The sequence below is a fragment of the Psammomys obesus genome, unplaced genomic scaffold (assembly GCF_907164565.1).
Source record: "Psammomys obesus unplaced genomic scaffold, mPsaObe1.curated_primary_1811, whole genome shotgun sequence".
Taxonomy (NCBI): domain Eukaryota; kingdom Metazoa; phylum Chordata; class Mammalia; order Rodentia; family Muridae; genus Psammomys; species Psammomys obesus.
Window position 1 is genome coordinate 5,827,774 of NW_026585644.1, and position 24,873 is coordinate 5,852,646.

General features: G+C 39.4%; 1 protein-coding gene across 2 annotated transcripts in view; it reads right to left on the minus strand.

Annotated features, from left to right (window-relative positions):
• Positions 1-24,873, minus strand: part of Dgkb (diacylglycerol kinase beta) — a 629,339-nt gene that overhangs the window by 14,031 nt on the left and 590,435 nt on the right. For both annotated transcript variants that reach the window (XM_055624239.1, XM_055624229.1), the window contains one exon: positions 24,257-24,317. In XM_055624239.1, the coding sequence (XP_055480214.1) occupies positions 24,257-24,317 (61 nt within the window). The remainder of the gene's footprint in view (positions 1-24,256; positions 24,318-24,873) is intronic.

Genomic DNA, 24,873 nt, shown 5'->3' on the forward strand with positions numbered 1-24,873 from the left:
TCTTTCTTTCTTTCTTTCTTTCTTTCTTTCTTTCTTTCTTTCTTTCCTTCCTTCTTCCCTTTCTCTCTTCTTCTCTTTCTCCCTTTTAACTGCCTTCCTTCCTGCCAACCTTTCTTTCTTTTCTTTTCCTTCCTTATTCTTTGATAGTTTCATATAGGTCTGTATCTAAGACTATATAAACCCATGCATTTTATTATGCTGTCTCAGAATAATAGCCCAATGGTGTATATTTGTACTACACTAGGTACCTTAATTAACAGATGTTATTTCATTATAAAATTATAAAATTTCATATTTGTGTATTTATGATGAGTATATCTACACCCAGTTCAGAAAAAGGAATCATCTTAATGATTACAGCATTATTAAAGTGTTATCAATATTATTAAAGTGAGATTCATTAATAAACAATTGACACTCCACAGAATTGCAGTGAGGATGATGAAGTTGGTGCATAAGGATTTAACTTTTTGTCACCTCAAATAAAACCTGTGAAACTGTGTTCAGAATTTTCAAATAAATAGAAACAATAAAGAACTAAATTCTCGGCAGATTGCTTTTATTAGGAGTCGTTAAGTTTGTATTTATACTTGAATTGAATGAGATATTTATGAAGCGCTGGTTCTTCTTTGTTATCATCACAGTTGATTACCTCTTTATATAGAGCTTACAGTTTATTGGCTTAGTTCCTAATCTTAATACATGAAGTCAAAGCAGATGGAACAGCAGTGAAGTAGACACAGTCAAATGTGAGACAACAGCGGGGCTCAGGTCTGGTGATACCCCTGAAGATGGTCTCTAGCTAACAGGGAGAACTCAGTCCTGGGCATCAGTGAACACACCTGTCAGTCGGCTATTGCCTCTGCTCTGCCCCAGCCTAGAGGAAAGCAGAAAATTTCACCTACAGTCATAATCTGGCGTCATCAAAAGCTAGCGCTTCACTCGTCTCTGCCTTCACGCCCTTCACTGTCTTCTGTGTCTAGAGTTCCTTACTTGCACACAGTTCTTTCTTTCAGCAGTTCACAACGTTGTAAATGATAATGTGTTGTACAACTGGCACAAATCTTATGGTTCATGTTTTTACATATTGTGTCCAGTTATAAAGTATGAATATGAGAGATTATTATTTTTTATTTTCAAAACTGAAAAACGACTCTTTCAAAATAAAGAATAAAGGGCTAGTTAAATTCATAATATTTAAGTCGAATGTATTAAGGTGAAGATCTATATAGACAGGTCATCTAACTATAAACATAGCATTTGGGACAACTTAAAAATATAATAAGGCAATAAAAATTCTTTAAAATATTTTTGCTCAAAATGCAATCAAATTTAATCAGTCTGGCATTAATTAAGCTCTAATAACGTACTTCAGTATCTTTCCTAAGTAGTGTTATCCATTTCCCCTTCATCCAGTTCGAATTGTGCACATTACGGTGTCATCATCATTTTAAAACATACTGAGAAAATGACAGAGCTGCAAAATTAAAATAAATGATTAATGGTATTTTTTCCATGTTTTATACTAATAGGTATTACTGGGCTTTTAAATTAATAGAGCTGTCAAGCAATGAAGCAAAATGGAAATTATATATTCCAGAAACACCTAAAGATGACACTTTGGACTATTTTACATCTTAATTAGGAGGTGCAATAGTTTTGTTTCCCTGCAAGCACTGCAAATTAATTGGAAATTAGTCACAACCAATGCTTTTCTTTCCCAACAACCTGAAATGAAGGGACTGGTGCTTTATTCCTTGACATTCTTGTGTGGGGGCTAAAACATACACAGGCAGTAAATTGCATTGTCAATTACAAAAAACAACTGTTGTGAAATTAGGAAAAATTATGTACAGGTAAACAGAACTAATTAATGCATAACTTAACAGGGGAACACATAAAATAATGCCTAGCTAAACACTAACTTGTCAATCGTTTAAAAATTGAGTTTAGAAATGTAAATTTATGCAAACTATTTACCAATTAAGACCTAGGCAAAGGGTGCTTGTACTGTGTTTTATCTAAGCGCTTTTGCAGCATTATTTTTATTCCCACCTTAGAATATGCATCCACAGATGCAGCGCTCTGCTTGTTCAAGTGTGTTTCACAGTTTTTATATTCTCCCAAATATAAAGACTGATGCTCAATAAATAACAAAATGTAGCATTTCCTTCAGTAGGGAGTTATCAGTATCTGCATTTAAATATTAGGCCCAAGGTAATTTCTTTTGTGCTTTTGATATCTATCATCTATATATCTGTCAGTCTATCTATCTACCTATCTATCTGTCTATCTATCTATCTATCTATCTATCTATCTATCTATCTACCTATCTATCTATTTTTCTATCATTTATCTATTTATTTAATTCATTGACAATTTCCTAAATGTACATAGTGATTTTTTAACCCCTCCATTCTGTTTGATGCTCCCTTCTCCTGGTGAAAGCCTTTTTTTCAAGCCAGTCTCTTTTGTATTTTTTGTCGTGTATGCGTGTGTGTGTGTGTGTGTGTGTGTGTGTGTGTGTTTGTGTGTGTGTATTCTACTAAGTTGAACTGTGATTGTCTGCATTGGAATAGCAGGGAAGGTTCTTTACTGGGACTTTTGCACCCTACCATGGTGGCTACACCAGTGGACGAAGTGACATCTCTTCTTCCCGCAACTATTAACTGTTGGAAGTCAGAGAAATATGTGTAGCCCAGTCCAATTTCTAGGCACATCAAAAACATTCACTATTTTCATTTTTCTACTTATAATTTATGGGTTATTCATTTTCATTCAAGGCTAAAAATACATTTGCTCCTTGTTGGATCCCTTCCACCCCTTCTAAACTAAGCCATTAGAACAGTGTAAGAGTCTCCAAAACTAGTGTCTGTCAACTCAGGGAGTGCTAAGCTACAGCAGCTATGTAATGTTTAATGAGAAAATAATATTCTTATCCAACTCTTCAAACACTAGTTACTAGGAAAATAAAATCAACCCGGTTCTTCAAACATTATTTAATAGCATTTAAAGTTAATCAGTTTAGTATAAGGAAGTGAAGAGATTCAAGTTAGACAAATTTATTGGTAGCTTTCACATCTTTTATCTATGCTGAACAAATTCTGATATAATCTTCTTTTTAGATTATTTTAAAAGCTATTCTGTGTTGTGGTGACATAGTGCCATATTCCAGTGAGTTCTTCTGCAAATTCGAGTGGAAATAATAACAATCCCTGTCTCCTTTTCTATAACAATCTGGCCAAATCTTAAACCTATCTCAGGTTTTATCTGATCGTAAAATCACTATGGATTTATCTCTCCTTCAGAATACCATCTAATATTATAGGGAAGTTACTCTAAATGCAAAACAAGATGAAGCCAGGCATGGTGGTGCCACACCTTGACTGTCAGCACTCAGTAAGTCCACGTAGATAGATCTCTGTGAGTTCAAGAAGTCTGCCTTACACAGTAAGTTCCAGGACAGCTAGAGCTCTAGAGAGAGCTCCTGTCTCAAATAAAACAGAACAAAACAAAACACCCCACAAACAAAACAAAACAACCAACCAACCAAACAAACAAACAAAAACACAAAACAAAAAACCCAGGAAGAAATTTCAAGTGCGTTAAATATAATACCTAACTCACACCCTGGTATCATCACTGTTTCTTTTGTATTAGGAAGAACAATCAGTAATAATCTCAACAGCCTTCTAGCATCTGTTTTTGATGTGAAGTAATTGGTATCAGTAATAAGGAAGTCCTTTTAAGAAGCTAAAGTAACTGGAAGTCAAGAGGCCATGGATCTAACAGAAGATGAGGCCTCAGGCTTGGGCACTCCTTTGTTTTCCTGCACTCAGATGTAGAGAGAACTTAACTTCCTACTTAGCTTTCCCTCCTTCCTTGCAGACATTCCATAAAGCATTGCTTTCAAGGAGTGAAAAGTATTTTTAACTTCTGACTGCATGCAATTTCTGCTCAAGTGCAAGAAAAGTTGACTATTTCAGTTGCAGATGCCAGCTTGCTCAAAATAACATTTAAAATAGTAAAACCTAGAATGGTTTTTAAATTAAAAAAAAAAAAAAACTGATGAAAAGAAGTTGTTAACAAAATGGCTGAGATTCCATCAAGCACAGTGGCAAGGTTTAGAATTTCTAATTTGTCCTTAGTCCTCTAGCTTGAGGGTCAGTGAACTTAAATAGGAAGTATAAGGTGACCCAAACTCTGTATTTCAAAACAGACAAATCCAGCTGTTTTTTTCAGTGCTCAAATGTGTCCTATTCTCTCCTAACTCTTCCCTGTGTGTTGTTGTTTTGGCTGAAGTAGCTTCTTTGTGGAAACTGCTCCGTGCTGGGGTTGACTCTAAGACTGGTTGTTGTTTCTTTAAAAGCCCGGATAGATAGGAATGTGGCTCAGTTGGTAAAGTTGCTTGCCCAGCATGCAAGAAGCCCTGAGCTTACTGCAACACCCTGCACAAAACTGGGCTCAGCAGCACACTCCTGCATGCTCAGCTGTTGAGAGGTAGAGAAGGAGGAATAGAAGTCCAAGGTCATTCTTGGCTACAGAGTCAGTTGAAAACAAGTCTGGTTATGGTTGCATAACACTTTATGTAAGTATAAAGAAAAAAGACAAAAGCAATATAAGCACATGGAATAAAACAGGTACATTATGCTTTCTAATGTAGTATATAAAATGCCTATTTATCTTGGTCCAGTGCCCTGATCCCTGCAAACCCTTGGAGGCTACCTGTGGGAGACAGGTGAGACCCCAGGGACCATGATTTCCATCCTCTCTCCTCCTAGTAAACTCAGCAGTGGAGAAAACTAAAGTCCAAGTGGATCAAAGACCTCACCCTAAAGTCACCCTGCACAAAACTAAAGTCCGAGTGGATCAAAGACCTCAACATAAAACCAGACACACTAAACCAGTTAGAAGAAAAAGAGGAAAGAGCCTTGAACTCATTGGCACAGGAGACAACTTTTTGAATAGAGCTCAGGATCAACAATTAATAATGAGACCTCATGAAACTGGAAAGCATTGTAACTCAAAGAACACTGTCATCAGAACAAAATGGCAGCCTACATATTGGGAAAAGATCTTCACAAGTCTACATCTGACAAAGGGCCATTAAACAAAATATATAAAGAACTCAATAAATTAAACACTTATAAACTAAAAAATCCAGTTGAAAAATTGTGTTCAGAGCTAAACAGAGAATTATCAACAAAGAAATATCAAATGGCCAAGAAGCTCTTAAAGAAATGCTCAGTGTCATTAGTCATCAGAGAATGCAAATCAAAATAACTCTGAGATTCCATTATACCTGTCAGATGCCTAAGATAAAAACTCCAGTGCCAGCTCCTCCTGGCAAGGATGTGGAGAAAGGGGAATACTCCTCCATTGCTGGTAGAAATGAAAATTTTTACAACTAGTTGGGACATCAATCTGGCACTATTTGAGAAAAATAGGAATAGGATTACCTCAAGACCCAGCTATACTACTCCTAGCATATACCCAAGAGATGCTCCATACAGCAAGGACGTTTGGTCAACTATGTTCATAGAAGCTTTATTTGTAATAACCAGAAACTAGAAACTACTTAGATGTCCCTCTACAAATAAACTGTGGTACATTTACACAATGGAATACTACTCATCAACTAAAAACAAGGAAGTCAATGCAAGAAAATGGTTGGAACTAGAAAAGATCATCCTGAGTGAAGTAACCCAGACCCAGAAAGATACACATGGCATGCATTCATTATAAGTGAATTTTAGCCATAAAGTACAATCATATAGTTCAATAACTATACTATAATCCACAGATCCCAAAAAGCTAAGTAACAAGGGAGGATGCTTGACTCTCACAGAGGAGAGGAAAGAGAACAAACAGAGTAGGTGCTTAAAGAGAGGGAAGAGGATAGGAGAGAGAGTACTGAAGGGAATAAGGGTGGGGATCAGGTATGAGGAGAACAGAGAGGTGGGGAGGACAGATAGCCTACAGAGAGGAGAGAACCGTAGGCAGGGGTATCTTTGAGACAAGTTGGAGACCTACGACAGAGTAGGTTCCCATGAAGATATGGGAGTGACTCTAGCTGAAATGGAGACTGAAGAGGCCACACTCTAACCAGACAAGACTCTTAGCAGAGGGAAGGGAACACCAACCCACCCACAAAAACTTCAATCCCAAATTTACCTTGCCTACAAGATAAGCATGGACAACAATAGAGTAGAGATTGAGGGATTGTCCAACCATTCCCTGGGCACAGCATGAGAGAGAACGAACACCTACCTGACACTATTAAGGTTACTCTGCTATGCTTGCAGAAAGAGGCCCAACACAGCTGTTCTCTGAGAGGATGCACTAGACAATGGATCGAAACAGATGTTGAGACTCACAGCCAAACCCTGGGTGGAGTGCAGGGAGTCTTGTGGAAGAGTTTGCAGGGGACAGGAACTCTACAAGAAGACCAACAGAGCCAACTAACCTAGGCCCAGTGTAGCTTGTGGATACTGAAACACCAACCAAGGACCAGGCATGAACTGGACCTACACCCCCTACACAGCTGTATCTGATGGGCAGCTTGGTCTTCATATGAGTGCTCTAGTTAAGATGAGCTGGGGCTGTCTCTGACAAGGATTCTATTGCATGCTTTTGATCACTTTTCATAGGCTGGCAAGGCTGCCTTGCCAGGCCACCATGGAAGAGGATACACTCAGCCCTGATTTGACTTGTTAAGCTAGGAGGGGCAGGTGGGGGAGGGCTCCCCTTCTCTGAGAGGGAGAGAAGGGGAATAGGGGGAAAAGGGAAGAAAGGTCACACTGAGAGGAGAAAAGGGAGGAGACTATGATTGAGGTGGAAAGTGAATAAATAAATTAAGTAAAAATAAAATAAATGCCTATTTTCATGATATTACCAAACAGAGAGCAATTTCATATGTTTCAGATTTGCATGAGCCTTTGCAAAGGTCAGTGAAACGGCTTATCAAAATGGCATGTGAGTGTCAAGGCCCTGCTTCAGGTTGAAGAAGGGTGTCTTCTTGGACTGACTCTCTATTGTACAGCTACACTTCTTTACTTATCAGCCATATTCTGAAAAACTCTCAAAGCTTGCCATTGCCCCTTCTGAGCCTTCTGTCTTTTGGCAAACATGTGAGAAATAGATGACATGAGTAGCAGTAGAAAACAGGTTGGGAAGAGTCCTGTAACTACAGAAGTCCTATAACTCGCCTCATGACATTCACTAGCACTGAGCCAGAACTCCAGTCTGTGTCCTTCACTCTCCTATGTCCAAGAGTCATAGAAGTATCTCCATCAACACAGCAATCTTCAGAGAGAAGTCCTGCGTACTTACCTAAGTCGTTACTGATGCACAGAGGTTCCTGAGAGAGTAACACTGTCTTTACAGGAGAAAGCTAATGCTGTTACGGTCAGTCATTTTCATCCAGACAATGAGGTAGACACTGTTTTCAAGGGTCTAAATACAAGGCTAAGGTATGGGGGGAAAATGAATGAAAAATTTCAAAGTGGATTAGATTTTTAACAGTTTTAGGGCATTTATAAGACATGTTTAGTGGTCTGTAACAGATATGGAAGTGGAAAATGTGTTGTGAAACTTCCAAGTCAGCAGATGGACACTTGTAGATGATAATATGCTGAGATGATGGAGGGAATTTAAACAAATCTCAAAACATCTCTAGACAATAAGAGCTGTTGCAAGGAGACAGGATCCCTCCTTCAGTAAAAACTGAGTCAGAGGCAACACACTGTCACTGAGAGAACCACAGGCAGACAACTCTGAGAAGAGGCCGAAAAGCCAGCCTTACACAGATCAGATTCAGAGCATTAAGTGGACGAAATTAAGCATGAGGGCTGGAAATTCTACCACACCTTTCTTGTACTTTCTGGCTTACATTTAAAGACAAGTATTTTATTTATAGAAGACATGCACACCAAATACCATATGGAAAGGCCCAAGAGATATCTTATTTTTCTCATTCATGGAGTAGGAAACAAGATCCCTTCACATTAGAGAGTAGTGAAGTGACTGTTGCTTTCCTTCACATTCTACTGCATCCCTTCCTGATCCCTTATCAACCGCATGACAGAGATAGATGCCTAAAACTAAAAGGAGATACCTCCTCTCGTAGAGAAATTATGGCCTCAGAACAAAGAAGACTCCTGTCTGTCTCCCATACCTTCAGAGTAGGCTCTATTTTAAGTGTTCATTGTGATTTTTTTGCCTGTTTGTTTTCTTGAGATAGAGAGAAAGAAAGTGTGGAGTTGGATAGTTGTGAAGGTAGGGAGGATTTGAGAGATGGAGGATGTAAAGATCATGATCAGAGAGAGAAGCAACTCAAGAACCCAAAGAGTCAACAATGAAAAAAAAAATCAAGGAGAGAATAATCTTAGAAAGCTATTTCATGAAGTTATATGGATAGCTAGGCAATGCTCCCACAAGAGTTAGAGGGTATCCAATAAACTCCCAGTACCAGGCACAAGGAATCTCCTTTTGAGTTTTTGGCCAGCAGAGTCCAAGAGACACCCAAAACAAGATAGGCAATTGCTGTAATTCTTGTTTAGCTCCCAGATGATGAAGGAAAGAACCTATTACTGAAGATACTAGACACTTTGGACACAGGACTCAGAAAAATTGAGCTGGATCTGACATGAAAGCATCCTCTCTGACATCTGGCTTTTATAATACCAGAAGGTACTATGCAAGATGCCAAGGAATCTTTTGGAATCTTTGAAGCAATCGTTAGGCCTATGCAGCTGTGATGCTTACAAAGCACAACAATGACTAGGCATGATGAGATTTTCAAAAAGTTTTATCAGTGGTACTCATATTCTAGTTGTAACCAACACCTGTGTAGTTGGACTTAATGTCCGCTCAACATGATGAGAATGATGTCTACTACTGAAGACCTAAGTTGCTATAGGTGCTTAGTGAGATCAAAGATCTTAGAGGAAATACTACTACTGTCACTTCCCTAACTCTATTCTAAATACCTCTCATTATTCTCACAGGGAAGTGTAGCTTTCACCCCTCATTAAGAAATACTGCCTTTGCAGCAGACAGAGACCATTATAGAAAACTACCATCAGATGCAATGCAGAAAGCAGCTGACTATGTGGTGCCTAATCACAACAGACAATCTACAATTCAACTCCTGCACCCAAGGCTCAGGAAACATCCTAGAAGAGAAGGCAACAAGATTATAAGAACAAGAAGATTAGTAAGTTGGCTGAGAGATTCTGTCTTCTAGAAATGACAGGGAAGCTATACTAATGAAATCTCACTTAACATAGATGCCTAAACAAGATGTTCACAATGACACCATCAACAGATGCGCCAGTGTAGAAGGGGAAACTTCACAGAGCCCTAGAGACAACCAATGACTGATAGCAGAGGAATGATTAGTTTTTTTCTGGGGAAGAGTGCTTTAATTAGCTCTCCAGTAACACATAGTCTGTCCTGAAATCATATACATACAAGCAACACTGAATGGAACCAGCAGCTGATTTCTGCCTTGTGTCCAATGGTAGTTTTCTATAATGGTCTCTGCTGCAAAGGGAGGATTCCTTAAGGAGGGGCAAAAACTACATTTCTCTGTGATTATAATGATAAGTATTTAGAAAACAGGAAAGTAACAGTAGTAGGTTATCTTTTAAGATATATTTATGCACATAAATTTGAGAAGGAGTAAGTGGAGCATGGGAGAGACTTGAGGGAGAAAAGCGAAGGGGTAATATAATTATACTTTAATAAAAATTATTTAAATGTACATGGTTTCCCTGTGTTAACTCTTGAGGTGAGTCAGCATGGAGTGACTTTCAAGAACAAGTGATATGTTTGACAACTGAATTAGAGAAAGGATACCACTGGTATCCAGGCAGGTCTATAGGACTTCCACATAAAGGATGAAATCAGAACAATATTGTAAGGACTGAAAACTGAAATAGTTTTGAGACTACAAAGGACACATTAGCACTTGCAACTTTGTCAGTTCCCTGTTAAAATGACAACAAATAAATATTTTCTAAATGAATTTAACAAAAGCCAGATATAAACAAACAAAAACCAAAACTCATACCATGATATTTCAGGTGTTCAGAATATAACACAAAATATCTGAATACACAAATAATCAGAAAAACCTCCAAAAAAGCACAGGAAAAATATAGCCAGTGATTCAAATTCTGACATGATATAAATATTGACATTCTAAAGCAAGGATTTAGCAGCTATTATACCTATGTTTTAAGAAGTAAAGAAAGAGCTCTTGAAAGACCACTAAGATAGTAATCAATGAAACTGTTTTTGTTTTTATTGTTTGGAGATCATTTCTCATGTAGTCAAAGATGGCTTTGAAACTGCTAGTCAAGAATTATGTAGAATTCCTGAACTTCCTATCTCTATCTCCCCAAATCCTGAGATTATGGGTGTGTGACTCTTCAATTAGCATTTTATGACTTAAAAATACTACCATCAATATATCAGAAGATGGAAAGATCACCCATGCTTATGGCTCGGCAGGATTAACTTAGTAAAAATGGCCATCTTACCAAAAGCAATCTACAGATTCAATGCAATTCCCATCAAATTACCAACACAATTCTTTACAAACCTTGAAAGAAAAATTCTCAACTTTATATGGAATAACATGAAACCCAGAATTGCTAAAATAATCCTCTACAATAAAAGATCTTCTGGAGGTGTAGCCCATGGCAGTTCAGGGTCCAAGTGGGTTCCATAGTAATGGGAATAGGGACTGTCTCTGATAGGAACTGATTGGCCTGCTGAAGAAGGAGCAGCCTTACCAGGCCACAAAGGAAGACAATGCAGCCACTCCTGATGACTAGAATCAGAAGGAAGGAGAGGAGGACCTCCCCTATTAGTAGATTTGGGGAGGGACATGGGTGAAGAAGGTTGAAGTAGGGTGGAATTGGGAGGGGAAAAGGGAGGGATACAATGTGACTAAACTATAATTAATAAAAATAATAAAAAAATGATCTTCTGGAGTGAGACCCTGATCTCAAGCTGTACTATAGAGTAGCAGTAATAAAAACTGCATGGTACTGGCATAGAAACAGGCTAGTGGATCAATGGAATCGAACAGAAGACCCAGAAATAAACCCACACAATTATGAACCCTTGATTTTTGACAAATATGCCAAAACCATATCATGGAAAAAAGATAACATCTTCAACAAATGGTGCTGGCCTAACGGGATGTGCACATGTAGAAAAATGAAAATAGATCCATACTTATCACCCTGCACAAAACTAAAGTCCAAGTGGATCAAAGACCTCAACATAAAACCAGACACACTAAATCTGTTAGAAGAAAACTGGGGAAGAACCTTGAACTCATAGACACAGGAGACAACTTCCTGAACAGAATGCCAACAGCACAGGCTCTAAGATCAACAATCAATAAATGGGACCTCATGAAACTGAAAAGCTTCTGTAAAACAAAGGACACTGTCGTCAAAACAAAATGACTGCCTATAGATTGGGAAAGAATCTTCACCAACCCTATATCTGACAGAGGCCTAATATCCAGAATAAATAAAGAACTCAAGAAGTTAAACAGCAACAAATCAAGTAATTCAATTTAAAACTGGGGTACAGAGCTAAAAAGATAATTGTCAATAGAGGAATATTGAATGGCAGAAAAACACTTAAGGAAATACTCAACATCCTTACTCATTAGAGCGATGTAAATCAAAACAACCCCGAGATATCACCTTACAACCATCAGAATGGCTAAGATCAAAAACTCAAGTGACAACACTTGCTGGAGAGGATGTGGAGAAAAGGGAATTCTCCTCCATTGCCGGTGGGAATGTAAACTTGTACAACCACTTTGGAAATCAATATGGTGCTTTCTCAAATACTTAGGAATAGTGCTTCTTCAAGACCTAGCTATACCATTCCTAGGCATCTATCCAAAATATGCTCAAGTACACAATAAGGGCATTTGTTCAACCATGTTTGTAGCAGCTTTATTCATAATAGCCAGAACCTGGAAACAACCCGGATGTCCCTCAACGGAGGAATGGATACAGAAATTGTGGTACTTTTACACAATGGAATACTACTCAGCAATTAAAAACAAGGAAATCATGAAATTTGCAGGCAGATGGTGGGACCTAGGAAAGATCATCCTGAGTTAGCTATCCCAGAAACAGAAAGACACACATGGTATATGCTCACTTACAAGTGGATATTAGATATATAATATAGTATAATCATACTAAAATCTGTACACCTAAGGAAGCTAAGAAAAAAGGAGGACCCTGGGTAAGATGCTCAATCTTCATTCAGAAACGCAAATGGGATAGACATAAGAAGAAAGTGAAAATAAGGAATAAGACAGGAGCCTACCACAGAGGGCCTCTAAAAGACTCTACCCAGCAGAGTATCGAAGCAGATGCTGAGACTCATAGCCAAACTTTGGGCAGAGTGCAGGGAATCTTATGAAAGAAGGGGAAATAAAAAGACCTGGGGAGGACAGGAGCTCCACAAACAGAGCAACAGAACCAAAAAATCTGGACCCAGAGGTCTTTTCTGAGACTGATACTCCAACTAAAGACCATTCATAGAGTTAACCTAGACCCCCTACACAGAGGTAGTCTGTGGCAGCTCAATCTCCAGGTGGGCTGCATAGTAAGGGGAACATGTGGGGGGTCTTTCTCTGGTATGGACTCCATGCCTGGCTCTTTGATCACCAGGCCATAGAGGAAGACTGTGAAAGACAGTCTGGATGAAACCTGATAGCTGGGGTCAGTTGGAGGGGGGGTCCTCCATTATTGGTGGACTGGGGAAGGGGCGTGGGAGGGGATGAGATAGGGAGAGAGGGCAGGATTTGGATCGGACGAGGGTGGAGCTACAGCTGGGATGCAAAGTGAATAAATTGTAATAAATAAAAAATTATATTAAAAATACTATAATCAAAACAAAAATGATTGGATGGGTTCAAGTGTAGAATAAAAATAAGGAAAACAGTCAGTTAAATTGGCTTAGATAGATATTTATCATCCAGTTGAAATAATAACAAAAAAGTAGGAAGAAAAAATGACAAATCTGGGAACCAGCAAATAATATAGAGAGTGTCTAACCTGCATACCATTTGAGTTATGGAAGAGAAAGAGTCAAGAATTGAAGAAACAAGGGCTAAAAACATTGAGATTTGGTATAACATAGACATACAGATTCTCATAGCCAGTGAAACTGAAACAAGGTATGCTCAAAGAAATCCACAACCAGATTTCTCAATGTCATACCTGTGAGGACCAAAAACAAATAAGAAACTTGTGAAAGCTGTTTTCCAGCCACTGTGATATTACCACCCTGGACAACTAAAGACGAATCTCAAAATGATTGAGGTAAGTCAATGGTGCTAACACACTTACATAGGTAAGGCATGCACTCTAGGAGCCTTTGGACACCTCATCACAAAGACTTGGAAGCAGAAATGATCAGGCCAATACTTTAGACAGATGGTAAAACAGATTCCAGAGATCACGACCTTTAAGCATAACAGAAGAGTTTTTTGTTTGCTTGTACATCCTAGTATGTTAGTATTTACATCCCTTCAGCATTCAGGAAGCTTTTACAAAACCTATGAAAATACACGTACCCTAGTGAGATCTGGTGTCGTATGCCCTTTATTATAGCACTTGGGAGGCAAAGTGGTGCATCTTTGTAACTTACAACCAACCTGGTCTTTCTATCAAGTTTCAAGCCATCCAGAACTATCAAGTGAGACCCTGTCTCAAAACAAAAACATATATTCTAATGGCATCAAAAAATCCAAGCCAGATATGGTGGGCACATGCCTTTAATCTCAGCACTTTCAAGGCATAGGCAGACAGATTTCTGTGAGTTCAAGGCCAGCTTGGTTTTCATAGCGAATTCCATGACACTCAGAGCCGTGAAGAGCCCATGCTTCAAAAAATACATACATACATATATATATGTATGTATGTATATATATATACTAATATTACTAATATTCAGGTAATCTGCACAGAAGTGGAAAATGGTTGTGTTTTTAATATTATATTTTTACTAATTTAAACACAATAATGAACCACAGTCAATAAGGTGTATGGGTGTTGTCTTAGGCAATTCAATGGAGTCTTTCTGTGAGTTTGCAGAGAGCAACCTTTTGTCTTATCAACAGCTTTGGTTGTTTAGAGATTTCCATTGGGACCTCATTGGGCCAGCAATTAAGTTGAATGTAACCTACTACTACCACTGGAAGGCTTGCCTGGCTACAAGAGATGGCTACTTGAGCTGTATGTCCTATTACTAGAGGTCCTCATTAGGATCATATTCATAGATTCCAGGAAACTACCTTAGGTTTCTCCATCATGCCCCAAATGCCCTCCTCCCCCACTTTTCAAGCAGGCTTTCCTGCACTCTCTCCCTCCACTCCTCTCTTCACCCATACCTTATCACCCAAATCCTATTCTGACCTGCTCCCAGGCCACCAGTAAAACCTATTCTATTTCCCCTCCAAGGGGATACTTGTGTCTCCCCGAGAACTCTAATCTCTCTGGGTCTACTGAATGTAGTTTGGTTTTAATTTACTTATTGACTAATATCCCCTTATAAGTGAATATATTTAACTTTCTGGGTCTGGGTTACCTCACTCAGGATGATTGTTTTTTCTAATTCCATCCATTTACCTGCAAATTTCATCATGTCATTAAAACAAACAAACAAACAAACAAAAAAACATCTGAGTAATAGTCCATTACATAACTGAACCACACTTTCTATATCCATTCTTTTGTTAAGAAACATGTTTCCAGTTTCTGGCCATTGTGAATAAAGCCACAGTAAACATGGTTGAGCAAGCGCTGTGATTGGATGAAGTGTCCTTTGTGTATAAGAACAAGACTAGTATACACGGGTCTTAAAATAGATTGATTCCCTACCTGGTGAAGAACCACCATATTAATTTTCATAGTGGCTGCACAAGTCTGCACTCCCACCAATCAAGTGTCCCCTTTTTTCCACATTCTTGCCAGCATGAGCTGTCACTTACTTTAACAATATTAGCCATTCTGACAGTCATAAGATGAAAGCTTTGGTTTGCATTTCCTTGATGGCTATGGAAGTTGAACATTTGAGTCTTTGTCAGCCATCTGAGATTTCTTTATTGAGAACTCTTTGTTTATATCTGTTCTTCCATTTTTAAATGGCATTGGTATTTTGCCTGCATGTATGTATATATGAGGGTGTTGATCCTCTGAAACTAGAATCACAGACAGTTATGAGCCTTGAGGTGGGTGCTAGGAATTGAACCCAGGTCCTCTGAAAGAGCTGTCAGTTCTCTTAACCACTGAGCCTTCTCTTCATTCCCTGTACCCCATTTTCAATTGGATTATTTGATTTTTTTTGATATCTAGTTTCCTTGAGTTCATTATATGTTTTGATGGGAAGGTACTCTGCAGACCACTGAAAGAGAAACATGGAGACCTACCCTGTCACAAAACCTTTGATCTACAATCTGTGCTGCCTGCATAAAACATGAGGACAATGGTGGCACAGAGCTTGTGGGGGTATCCAACAAGTGTCTGATTAGCTCTAAAGCCCACTCCAAGAGAAGCAACTCATATTGGACACTGCTTGGGTAATCAAGAACCAGAGACAAGATAGTCCAGAGACCTAGGATAAAACCAAAGGCTGTTAGTCTAAAAACGCCAATAAAACGACTCCTAACAATACTTCACTGTACTCATAGATGAGTGCCCTGTCTATTAACATCAGAGAGGCTTCCTCAAGCAGCAGATGTAAACAAATGCAGAGACCTAGAGCCAGACATTATTCAGAGAGAGAATCTAAACTGGAGGTCTCCAGCAACTCCCTGCTCTCAGCGCTCGGAGAATCCCATGAAAGAGGAGGTGGAAAGATTTTAAGACAGAGGGAGTGGAGGACACCACGAGAACAAGGCCTTGTAAATCGACAAAGCAAGGCTCTTGTGAATACACAGACTGAGGTAGGACACACAGGGCCTAAGTGGGCCCACACCAAGTCCTTTGCATATAAATTATTACTGTCAGTTTAGTAGTTTTATGTGACCCTTGACTATGAGAACAAGTGGGTTGCTGACTCCTCCTTGCTCCTAGAACTCTTTTTCTCTTTTTGGGTTGACATGTCCAACTTCAATATGATAGATTTTGCTTAATTTTCTACGTTATTTTGTCATGTTTAAGATAATACTTTTGGTGTTATCTCTTAGAAGCCTGTAATTTTCTTTTTTATTATTAAATTTTTATTTTTTATATTAATTACAATTTATTCACTTTGTATCCCAGCTGTAGCCCCTCCCTCATTCCCTCCCAATCCCACCCTCCCTCCCTCATCTCCTCCCATGCCCCTCTCCAAGTTTACTGATAGGGGAGGTCCTCCTCCCCTTCCATCTGACCCTAGCCTATCAGGTCTCATCAGGACTGGCTGCATTGTCTTCCTCGGTGGCCTGGCAAGGATGCTCCCCCCTCAGGAGGAGCATGTTAGGAGGGGGAGCATGTTATTTTCTAATGTGAGAAAGAAAGAGAATGCAGGTGGAGGTGATAAGGTAACTGGGAGGAGTGGAAGGAAGGAAAACTACAATCAGGATAGCTAGGATGAAAAAAGAGTTTGCTTGTTTTCAATAACTAAACAAACCACATTCAATATCAGTTGAAAATTATGCAAGTCCTGTGTCCTTGAAAGCAGAAGGGAGAGGCTACAGGTTCAATGACAGCTTTCTTGGAGGCTGGAGAACCTCAAAAACAAAACAACAACAGCGCAATTTCAGGCACAGCAGGAAAGGAAGCTGCAACAACAGGAAACCTCTAAGAGGTAGCTCCTACAGTCCGTGGTGTCTGGACTCAGCCCTGGGAGGAAAGCTTAACATTGTGACACGGATGCTGAATTGTACTCAAAGGGAAGTAAGGAGACGTTGAACTGGGGGGTCACAGGAGTCACAGCAGCACAGCAGTGATGTCCAGTGTTACTCGGAGCAGTGGTGTGACTGATGGCTTTGGCTGTACTGGGAAACAGAACAGAACACATTAAGTAACGCTAAAAGGCTGCTTTGACAGAAGATGGCCCTTTGCTATAAATGCCACAGTTTAGTTACTTAGTCTTTCTAGAGCTACTTTAAGGCTTCAAGGCATGACCAAATGACAAGACAAACCATCACGGTGAATGCACCCGGCAGGGCTGCCCAACAGCCTTCCCTTCTTGTTAGGTGGCTTTGGGTATGTTAGCTGATTTCTCGGGCTTCAGGTTCTTCTATTTTAACCTGTGATATGGAATTATTGTAACTTCATTGATATTAGGGACCTTCTGAGTATTAAACAAATAATGTTTCGGAGTAGTTGAACATAAACATTTAATGCATATTAATAGGTATTTGCTTAATAAATGCCAGCTATCATTCCTATGATTCCCTCTATGATTCAAATGCTTGGAAAGGTCCATATGCCTTAATCTTCATGACACTAAACTGCTGTCTTCAACCTTAGGAAAATTTTCATTTTGGGTCCTAAAGACCTGAGACAAATTGTATTTAGCATGTGATTATAAACAACTTAAAAATATTATTATTTTTATCTCCCCCTTCTTTTATAAGATTCCCTGAACTCTGTCCAAAGTTTGGCTATGAGTCTCAAAGAAGGGGTAGATAGAAAGATCTGGAGGGGACAGGAGCTCCACAAGGAAAATATGGGCCCAGGGGTCTTTCCAAAGACCGGTACTCCAACCAAGAACTACGCATGGAGATAACCTAGAACCCCTGCACAGAAGTAGCCCGCAGCAGCTCAGTCTCCAGGTGGGTTCCCTAATAAGGGGAGCAGGGGCTGTCTCTGACATGAACTCAGTGGCTGGCTCTTTGATCACCTCCTCCTGAGGGAGAAGCAGCCTTATGAGGCCACAGAGGAAGACAATGCAGCCAGTCCTGATGAGACTTGATAGGCTAGGGTCAGAGGGAAGGGGAGGAGGACCTCCCCTATCAGTGGACTAGGGGAGGGGCATAGGAGGAGAAAAGGGAGGGAATGTGTGTTTGGGAGGGGACTAGGGAGGGGTCTACAGCTGGGATACAAAGTGAATAAATTGTAATAATCAAAAAATATGATTACTTTTAATAACAAAATCAACCACTATGCAAAATATGAATCAGCTGCATCCCTCCTCTTTTTAATGAGTTTGCCTTTTGAAGTTGTGCCGGAATTTGTGATTATCAGGGTCAAAAGGAAGATTAACTCCAATGAAGCAGAGTGGTAGCGACACTGGGGGACTAAAAGCCTTTCTAGACAAGTGTGACATCAAAGGCTAAGCAGCTACTGACCAAGTGAAATGACAGCTCGTGCCAAGAAAGGAAAAGCATCACATGGAGTTGCCTGCACAGTGGAAGTGGAGGTAGCAGGTTTGCCTGAGGAACTTCTCAGATCAAGTCTCAGGCAAGGCCACTGAGGTCTGGCAGGGATTGTCAGGGTGGTAGGTCAGGGCTTTTCCACATGCTGAAGGCACTGAACACGGAAATCAAATAGATCAAGCAGGTTCCAGGTGAGGAATATAGAAGGGCTAGGGAGAGTGTGCACTTAAGAATGTTTCTCAGAAGTCCACTTGATGTCCTCTGTCAACCCAATGAACAGTAACATTTTTTGAGTTTTTTTTTTTTTTTTTTTACTTTGTATCCCAACTGTAACCCCTCCCTCCATCCCTCCCAATGCCACTCTCCCTCCCTCATCTCCTCTCTGTCCCTCTCTAAGTCCACTGATAGGGAGGTCCTCCTCACCTTCCATCTGACCCTAGCTTATCAGGTCTCCTCAGGACTGGCTGCAATATCCGCCTCTGTGGCCTAGCTAGGCTGCTCCTCCCAGAGGGGGTGGAGAGGTCAAAGAGCCAGCCACAGAATTCATGCCAGGGACAGTCCCTGTTCCCCGTATTAGGAAAGGCAGTTGGATACTGAGCTGCCATGGGCTATGTTCGTACAGGGGTTCTAGGTTATATCCATGCATGGTCCCTGGTTGGAGAATCAGTCTCAGACAAGCCCCTGTGCCCAGATATATTTGGTCCTTGCGGAGCTCCTGTTCTCTCCAGGTCTTACTAACTCTCTCTTCTTTCATGATTCCCTGCACTCTGCCCAAACATTTTAACTGTGGTCACTTCACTCATTTATGATCTGTTCATGTCCTTCCATCCCCTGCAATATGGAAGCAAGTTTCAGGATAGCAAGGGACAGTAGCAGGACGATCTCATATTAAAGCTCCATGAGCATCATGTTTTGTGAAGGTGTCATAACTTATGACTAATACACAGCTATGAGCTACCAGGATTTCACATCATTTGCAGAATATGGCTTTCAGGACAGGTCCAATAAATAGACAACAAATAACACAGAAGTAACCAGAGAAGTTTAGTTATACCGGACCAGGAAACAGAAGGAATTAATCTTTGGAGATCGATAAAGTATTCCTTCCATGGTACATTCAAGCTCTTTGCTTTGAGGATATAATGAATAAAGATAACTCAAAATAACTTTTACATGTATTTAGATATAAAAATATGTGAATGAATCGCTAGCCAAACTACATTATGTTCAGTGAAAGAAGATTTAGTAGAAAGCTTGTTTTAAAATGCTATACTACCCCCAAGAAGTATTTAAAAAATTTATAAATTCAAAATGTGTTTGGTACTGGCAACCACATTCTGCAGGAAGAACATTTTTGTATCCTGAGACTGCAGGCAGAATCCAACGATGGCCCATGAGTTCAGGGAACCTAGATCTCCAGGGAGCAAGAATGATTGTACTTTCAGTGTGATGTGGTTGGTGTCAGGCAACAGGCAGAGATGAGGCTGCAGGTTAGTGGAATGCAAGAATGTGTATGGGTGGGCTGGAAGGGCTGTGCCTGCAGCAGGCTCTATGAAAGAGAAAGAGCAAGGACTGTCCCAAAGAATGAGTTGTACCCGTTGTCAGATAAGAGGAAAAATTTATCTGGACTCTTGGGAAGTACGTGGAAATATGCAAAGAAGAAATAGAGGAAACTGTTAACAAGAACACTTGACCTATGTTCACACAGAAAGCCCAGAAAAACTTACTAAGCAGAAAGTATTATGGCAAATTAAATGTGTCAGTGATGGAATGGGGCAAATTTAGGATGATGGTGATAAAGGAAAAGATTGGAGAGACAGGAGAAGATTGCCAAAATGGGATCATGTAATTAAGTGTATGTATTTGCTGGTTTAGGGAGTAGTGAATGAAGTATAGGATGACTCAGATTTCCAGCTATGGAAATACCGGATCTACCAGATGGATCTACCAGATCAAAGTAATATGGAGAAGAGCATATTTGTATTTGTAGGGGGAGTGTTCAAGAAAGCAAGTATGCAGTATATTTTGGGGATACCCCAATTAAGGTTCCTAAAGCTTTGCTTAGTCACTTCCTACTCGACAAAACTTTATCTTTAGTTCATCAACTGCAAAAGCTGGGGAGTACTGGGTGCACAGATGTGAAGTGAAATCTGTCATAATCTGTGCCCTGCCCCATCCTATTGTTATATTCTGTCTTCCTCCAATTTCCAGGCTACCAATTGCATAACATGAATGTGTAGTTAAGTCAGTCTGTTCTATGTGTTCCAGAGGAAGAAGTTACAGAGTGAAGAGAGGCTCAGGCATTCAGCTTACAGACAGCTCTTCTAAACTATCCATATCAATGTATATTTTTTTTTCTAGAATCAATAGTGTCCTGCTTTACATAAGCAGGACAATGGTGAAGAGATAGTTATTGGACTAAAGTCCACTCTTACTGGATCACAGGGGTATTTAAAAAAAATATCTGTTGACTGTTTCTTAGTGGGAGAATTTAGAGAGTCAGGAAAGGAATTACAAAGTATGAATTTAAACCTCTTTGGTTTTCTGTTTTTCTTGATAGCTGTGATGAGGCTTTGTACAGTTCACAAGTAAATATTACTTTGTTTTTTCTCTTGACACTAGATATCATTTTTCATGCTGATAAAATATACAATCCATTTTAATGCCACTTCAAATCCAGTGTTATTAAGATTTACATTGTGTAACAACCACCACTACAAACGTTTTCAATAATCTGTATTATCTTAATGTTTTAAAATAGTATTAATTTATTTAAGAATCAAGACATATGCATTTCTTGCCCTTCTCCAGCATCTATTCAATTCAAAGGAAAACAGACCTTCTGGTTTCCTCTAAAATTGTAACTAGAGAAACTCCTTCATAAATTGAATATCAGCTTATGGATATTTAAATTTAGCAAAGAATTTTAACATTCTACAAATTCTTATGTTCTGTAAGAAAAACAGTGTGCTATTTTATTGAAGGAAAAAAAACCCTCTCTCTAGTTAAACTATACCACTGCTAAGAATATTAAATATTCTCTTCACTTAAAATAAGATTTAAAGTTCAAAGTCCCATGTGGTTCTAGGAAACGTAGAATATTCCAAAATTCACATTAACAAGAATAAGTATTAGCATAGTGTAGTTCTTGAGCCACTGCAGGCTATAATGCACGCCTTAAACGAACAAGTACATTTATAAGGAAAGAAATTTAAATTATATAAAATTATTAATTTGACAACTGTAGATCACAATAATTAATAAGTGAACTGAGTATCCTGCTACTAATTGGAAGAAAAACTAGAACCTATGTCAAACGTGCTTATATTAAATCAGTTAAACCTATTCCAAAATTTCAATTAAATTACCATAGACATAGTCATTACAGAACTGGAAAAACACAGCTAGTGACTGCCCAAGGTCTTGCCCAGGGGTGGTCTGAGGGCCTCTGAGGTTTTGTCACCTTGGAATGACAGTGGGAAGAGTGAAGAAGTTGCAGCCCCCCAGGGCTCAGCTGCACAGGCTTTAGTTATTTTTCTGCTAAACTATGTAGACTAATACAAATGTTTTAGCTTTCCCTACTTGAGTCAACTGATCATAAAAACAGAGTTAAAAGTAATTTGTTTGTGTGTGTGTGCATGTGTGTGTGTGTGTGTGAGAGAGAGAGACAGAGACAGAGAGAGAATTGCACGTGTCGCGAAGCCAGGCATTTTGATACCCGCACACGTGAAGACCTTAGATCTAAGTGCCGGCATTACCATTCCTGCTTCCCTACTCCAGTCACCTGCAGCACCAGAAGGACTACAAAACCACCCAAGTGAGGCATTTGCTTCCACTCTCTTTCTTTTATTTTTACTTATTCTCCTTTGACCATGGCTGAACAACAAGTGTTTTCTATTAAGGAAAAGATCACTAGTATTCCCATGACCTTTGCCAACCTGCATCATAAAAACAATCACTACCATTACTATATGTTTACCACAATTTCTACCATAGCCATTATAACCATTATTCTTGTTTCTCTGGTATTATGAGTACCCATAATGTTGTCACCATTATCACCACTTCTGGTACCACTACCACCAGCATTACAAAGATCACTACATCCCTAACAGCACAATTACCACCGCCGTTAGTGTACTGACTAGTTTTATGTCACTTGGTGCAATCTAGAGCCATCAGAGCAGAGGTAGCCTCAATTGAGAGAGTATCTCCACAAAATCAGAGTGTATTCAAGCCTGTAGGACATGTTTATTTTATTTTATTTTTATATTAATTATAGTTTATTCACTTTGTATCCCAGCTGTAGTCCCCTCCCTCATTCCTTCCCAGTCCCACCCTCTCTCCCTCTTCTCCTCCCCTGGCCCTCTCCAAGTCCACTGATAGGGGAGGTCCTCCTCCCTTTCCATATAACCCTAGCTTATCAGGTCTCATCAGGACTAGCTGCATTGTCTTTCTCTGTGGCCTGGTAAGGCTGCTCCCCCGACTCAGGGGGAAATGATCAAAGAGCCAGCCACTGAGTTCATGTCAGAGACAGTCCCTGTTCTCCTTAGAGGGAATACACTTGGAGACTGAGCTGCCATGGTTTACATCTGTTCAGGGATTCTAGGTCCAGAATATATAAAGAACTCAAGCAGTTAAAAAGCAACAAATCAAGTAATCCAATTAAAACAATGAGGTACGGAGCTAAACAGAGAATTCTCTGTAAAGGAATATAGAATGGCAGAAAAACACTTAGAGGAATGCTCAATGTTCTTAGTCATCAGGGAAATGCAAATCAAAACAACCCTGAGATTTTACCCAACACCCACCAGAATGGCAAAGATCAAAAACTCAAGTGACAACACATGCTGGACAGGATGTGGAGAAAGGGAAACCATCCTCCATTGCTGATGGAAATGTAAACTTGTACAACCACTTTGGAAATCAATCTGGTGCTTTCTCAAATACTTAGGAATAGTGCTTCTTCAAGACCTAGCTATACCATTCCTAAGCATCTATCCAAAATATGCTCAAGTACACAATAAGGGCATTTATTCAACCATGTTCATAGCAGCTTTATTTGTAATAGTCAGAACCTGGAAACAACCCGGATGTCCCTCAACGGAGGAATGGATACAGAAATTGTGGTACTTTTACACAATGGAATACTACTCAGCAATTAAAAACAAGGAAATCATGAAATCTGCATGCCAATGGTGGGATCTAGAAAAAAATCATCCTGAGTGAGGTATCCCAGAAGCAGAAAGGCACACAAGGTATATACTCACTAATAAGTGGATACTAGACCTATAAGATAGGATAAACATAATAAAATCTTTACACCTAAAGAAGCTAAATAAGGAGGCCCTGGATATAGTAGACTTATGAAATATTCCAGAAACAAAAGAGATTTTATTAAGTTGTATATCAGCAGTTTTTTTTTTTCTTCATATGTGCCAATGTTCCACAACCAATTTTCTTACTATGTTTTTGGAAATTAAACATAAGAGAATTAAAAGAAATTTTCTCAGTATTTTGTTTGTCCTCAGAGTTTACAGTTGGTTTTGGTATCTCAAGTTAGGCTCAAATATATATTCAAAAGCTAAGTCATTGACAGGTGTAGACACACTTCCAGCCTGTATGCAATAACTTCTCTACATAAATAGGGGTTGAACAGGACTTGCCACATAGTTCTTAGAGAAGAATAGTACATAAATTAGATACTGTGCTTACCTAGCCACAGAAATACATGTTCTCAATTTATTCACCTTATAACATGATTGTAGCCCCATCCCTCATCTCCAATAATTGTAAGAATTAAAAATTAAAATTAAAATTAAAAATTAAAAACAGAAATACATGATCTCTGCAAAATGAGAGCAATGCTGGTAATGATCCCCTTCTAGTTGTGCTCACCGTGCATGGGGTCTGCATCCATGGCTCTCCATCAATCTGCATTGGCAGGGACTTGCTGGTCCTGGAAAAAAATTATTACACTTAAAGCACAATGCTAAAATATTGACTATAACAGATTATCTATAAAACGCAAGTTGATACGTTCACAGAAGGCCAATTTGATCACTGCTGCCCTCTTCTGAAAGGGGATTTTATTAACTATTGTTGAACACTCTGAAAGTTTGTGTGTGTGTGTGTGTGTGTGTGTGTGTGCGCACAGCTGTGTTAAAAGCATCGTGGTAAATGTGGTGACATAAAGAATAATTCTGAATGCCAAAACAAAATACCAGGGTTTGTATTAAAAGACACTATCAGAATTACTAAAACCAAAGAGACTCCTTGTAGACACACATTACCGTCACCATCACCATCACCATCTCTACCACCACTACCATCAAACCATCACCACCTTCACAACCACCATCATCACCACCATCACCACCTCCGCCACCACTACCATCACACCATCACCACCTTTACAAACACTATCAGCACCATCATCACCACCACCACATCACCCCCTCCATCACTGTCACCATCACCACACCAACCACCACCATCACCACCTCCACCACCAC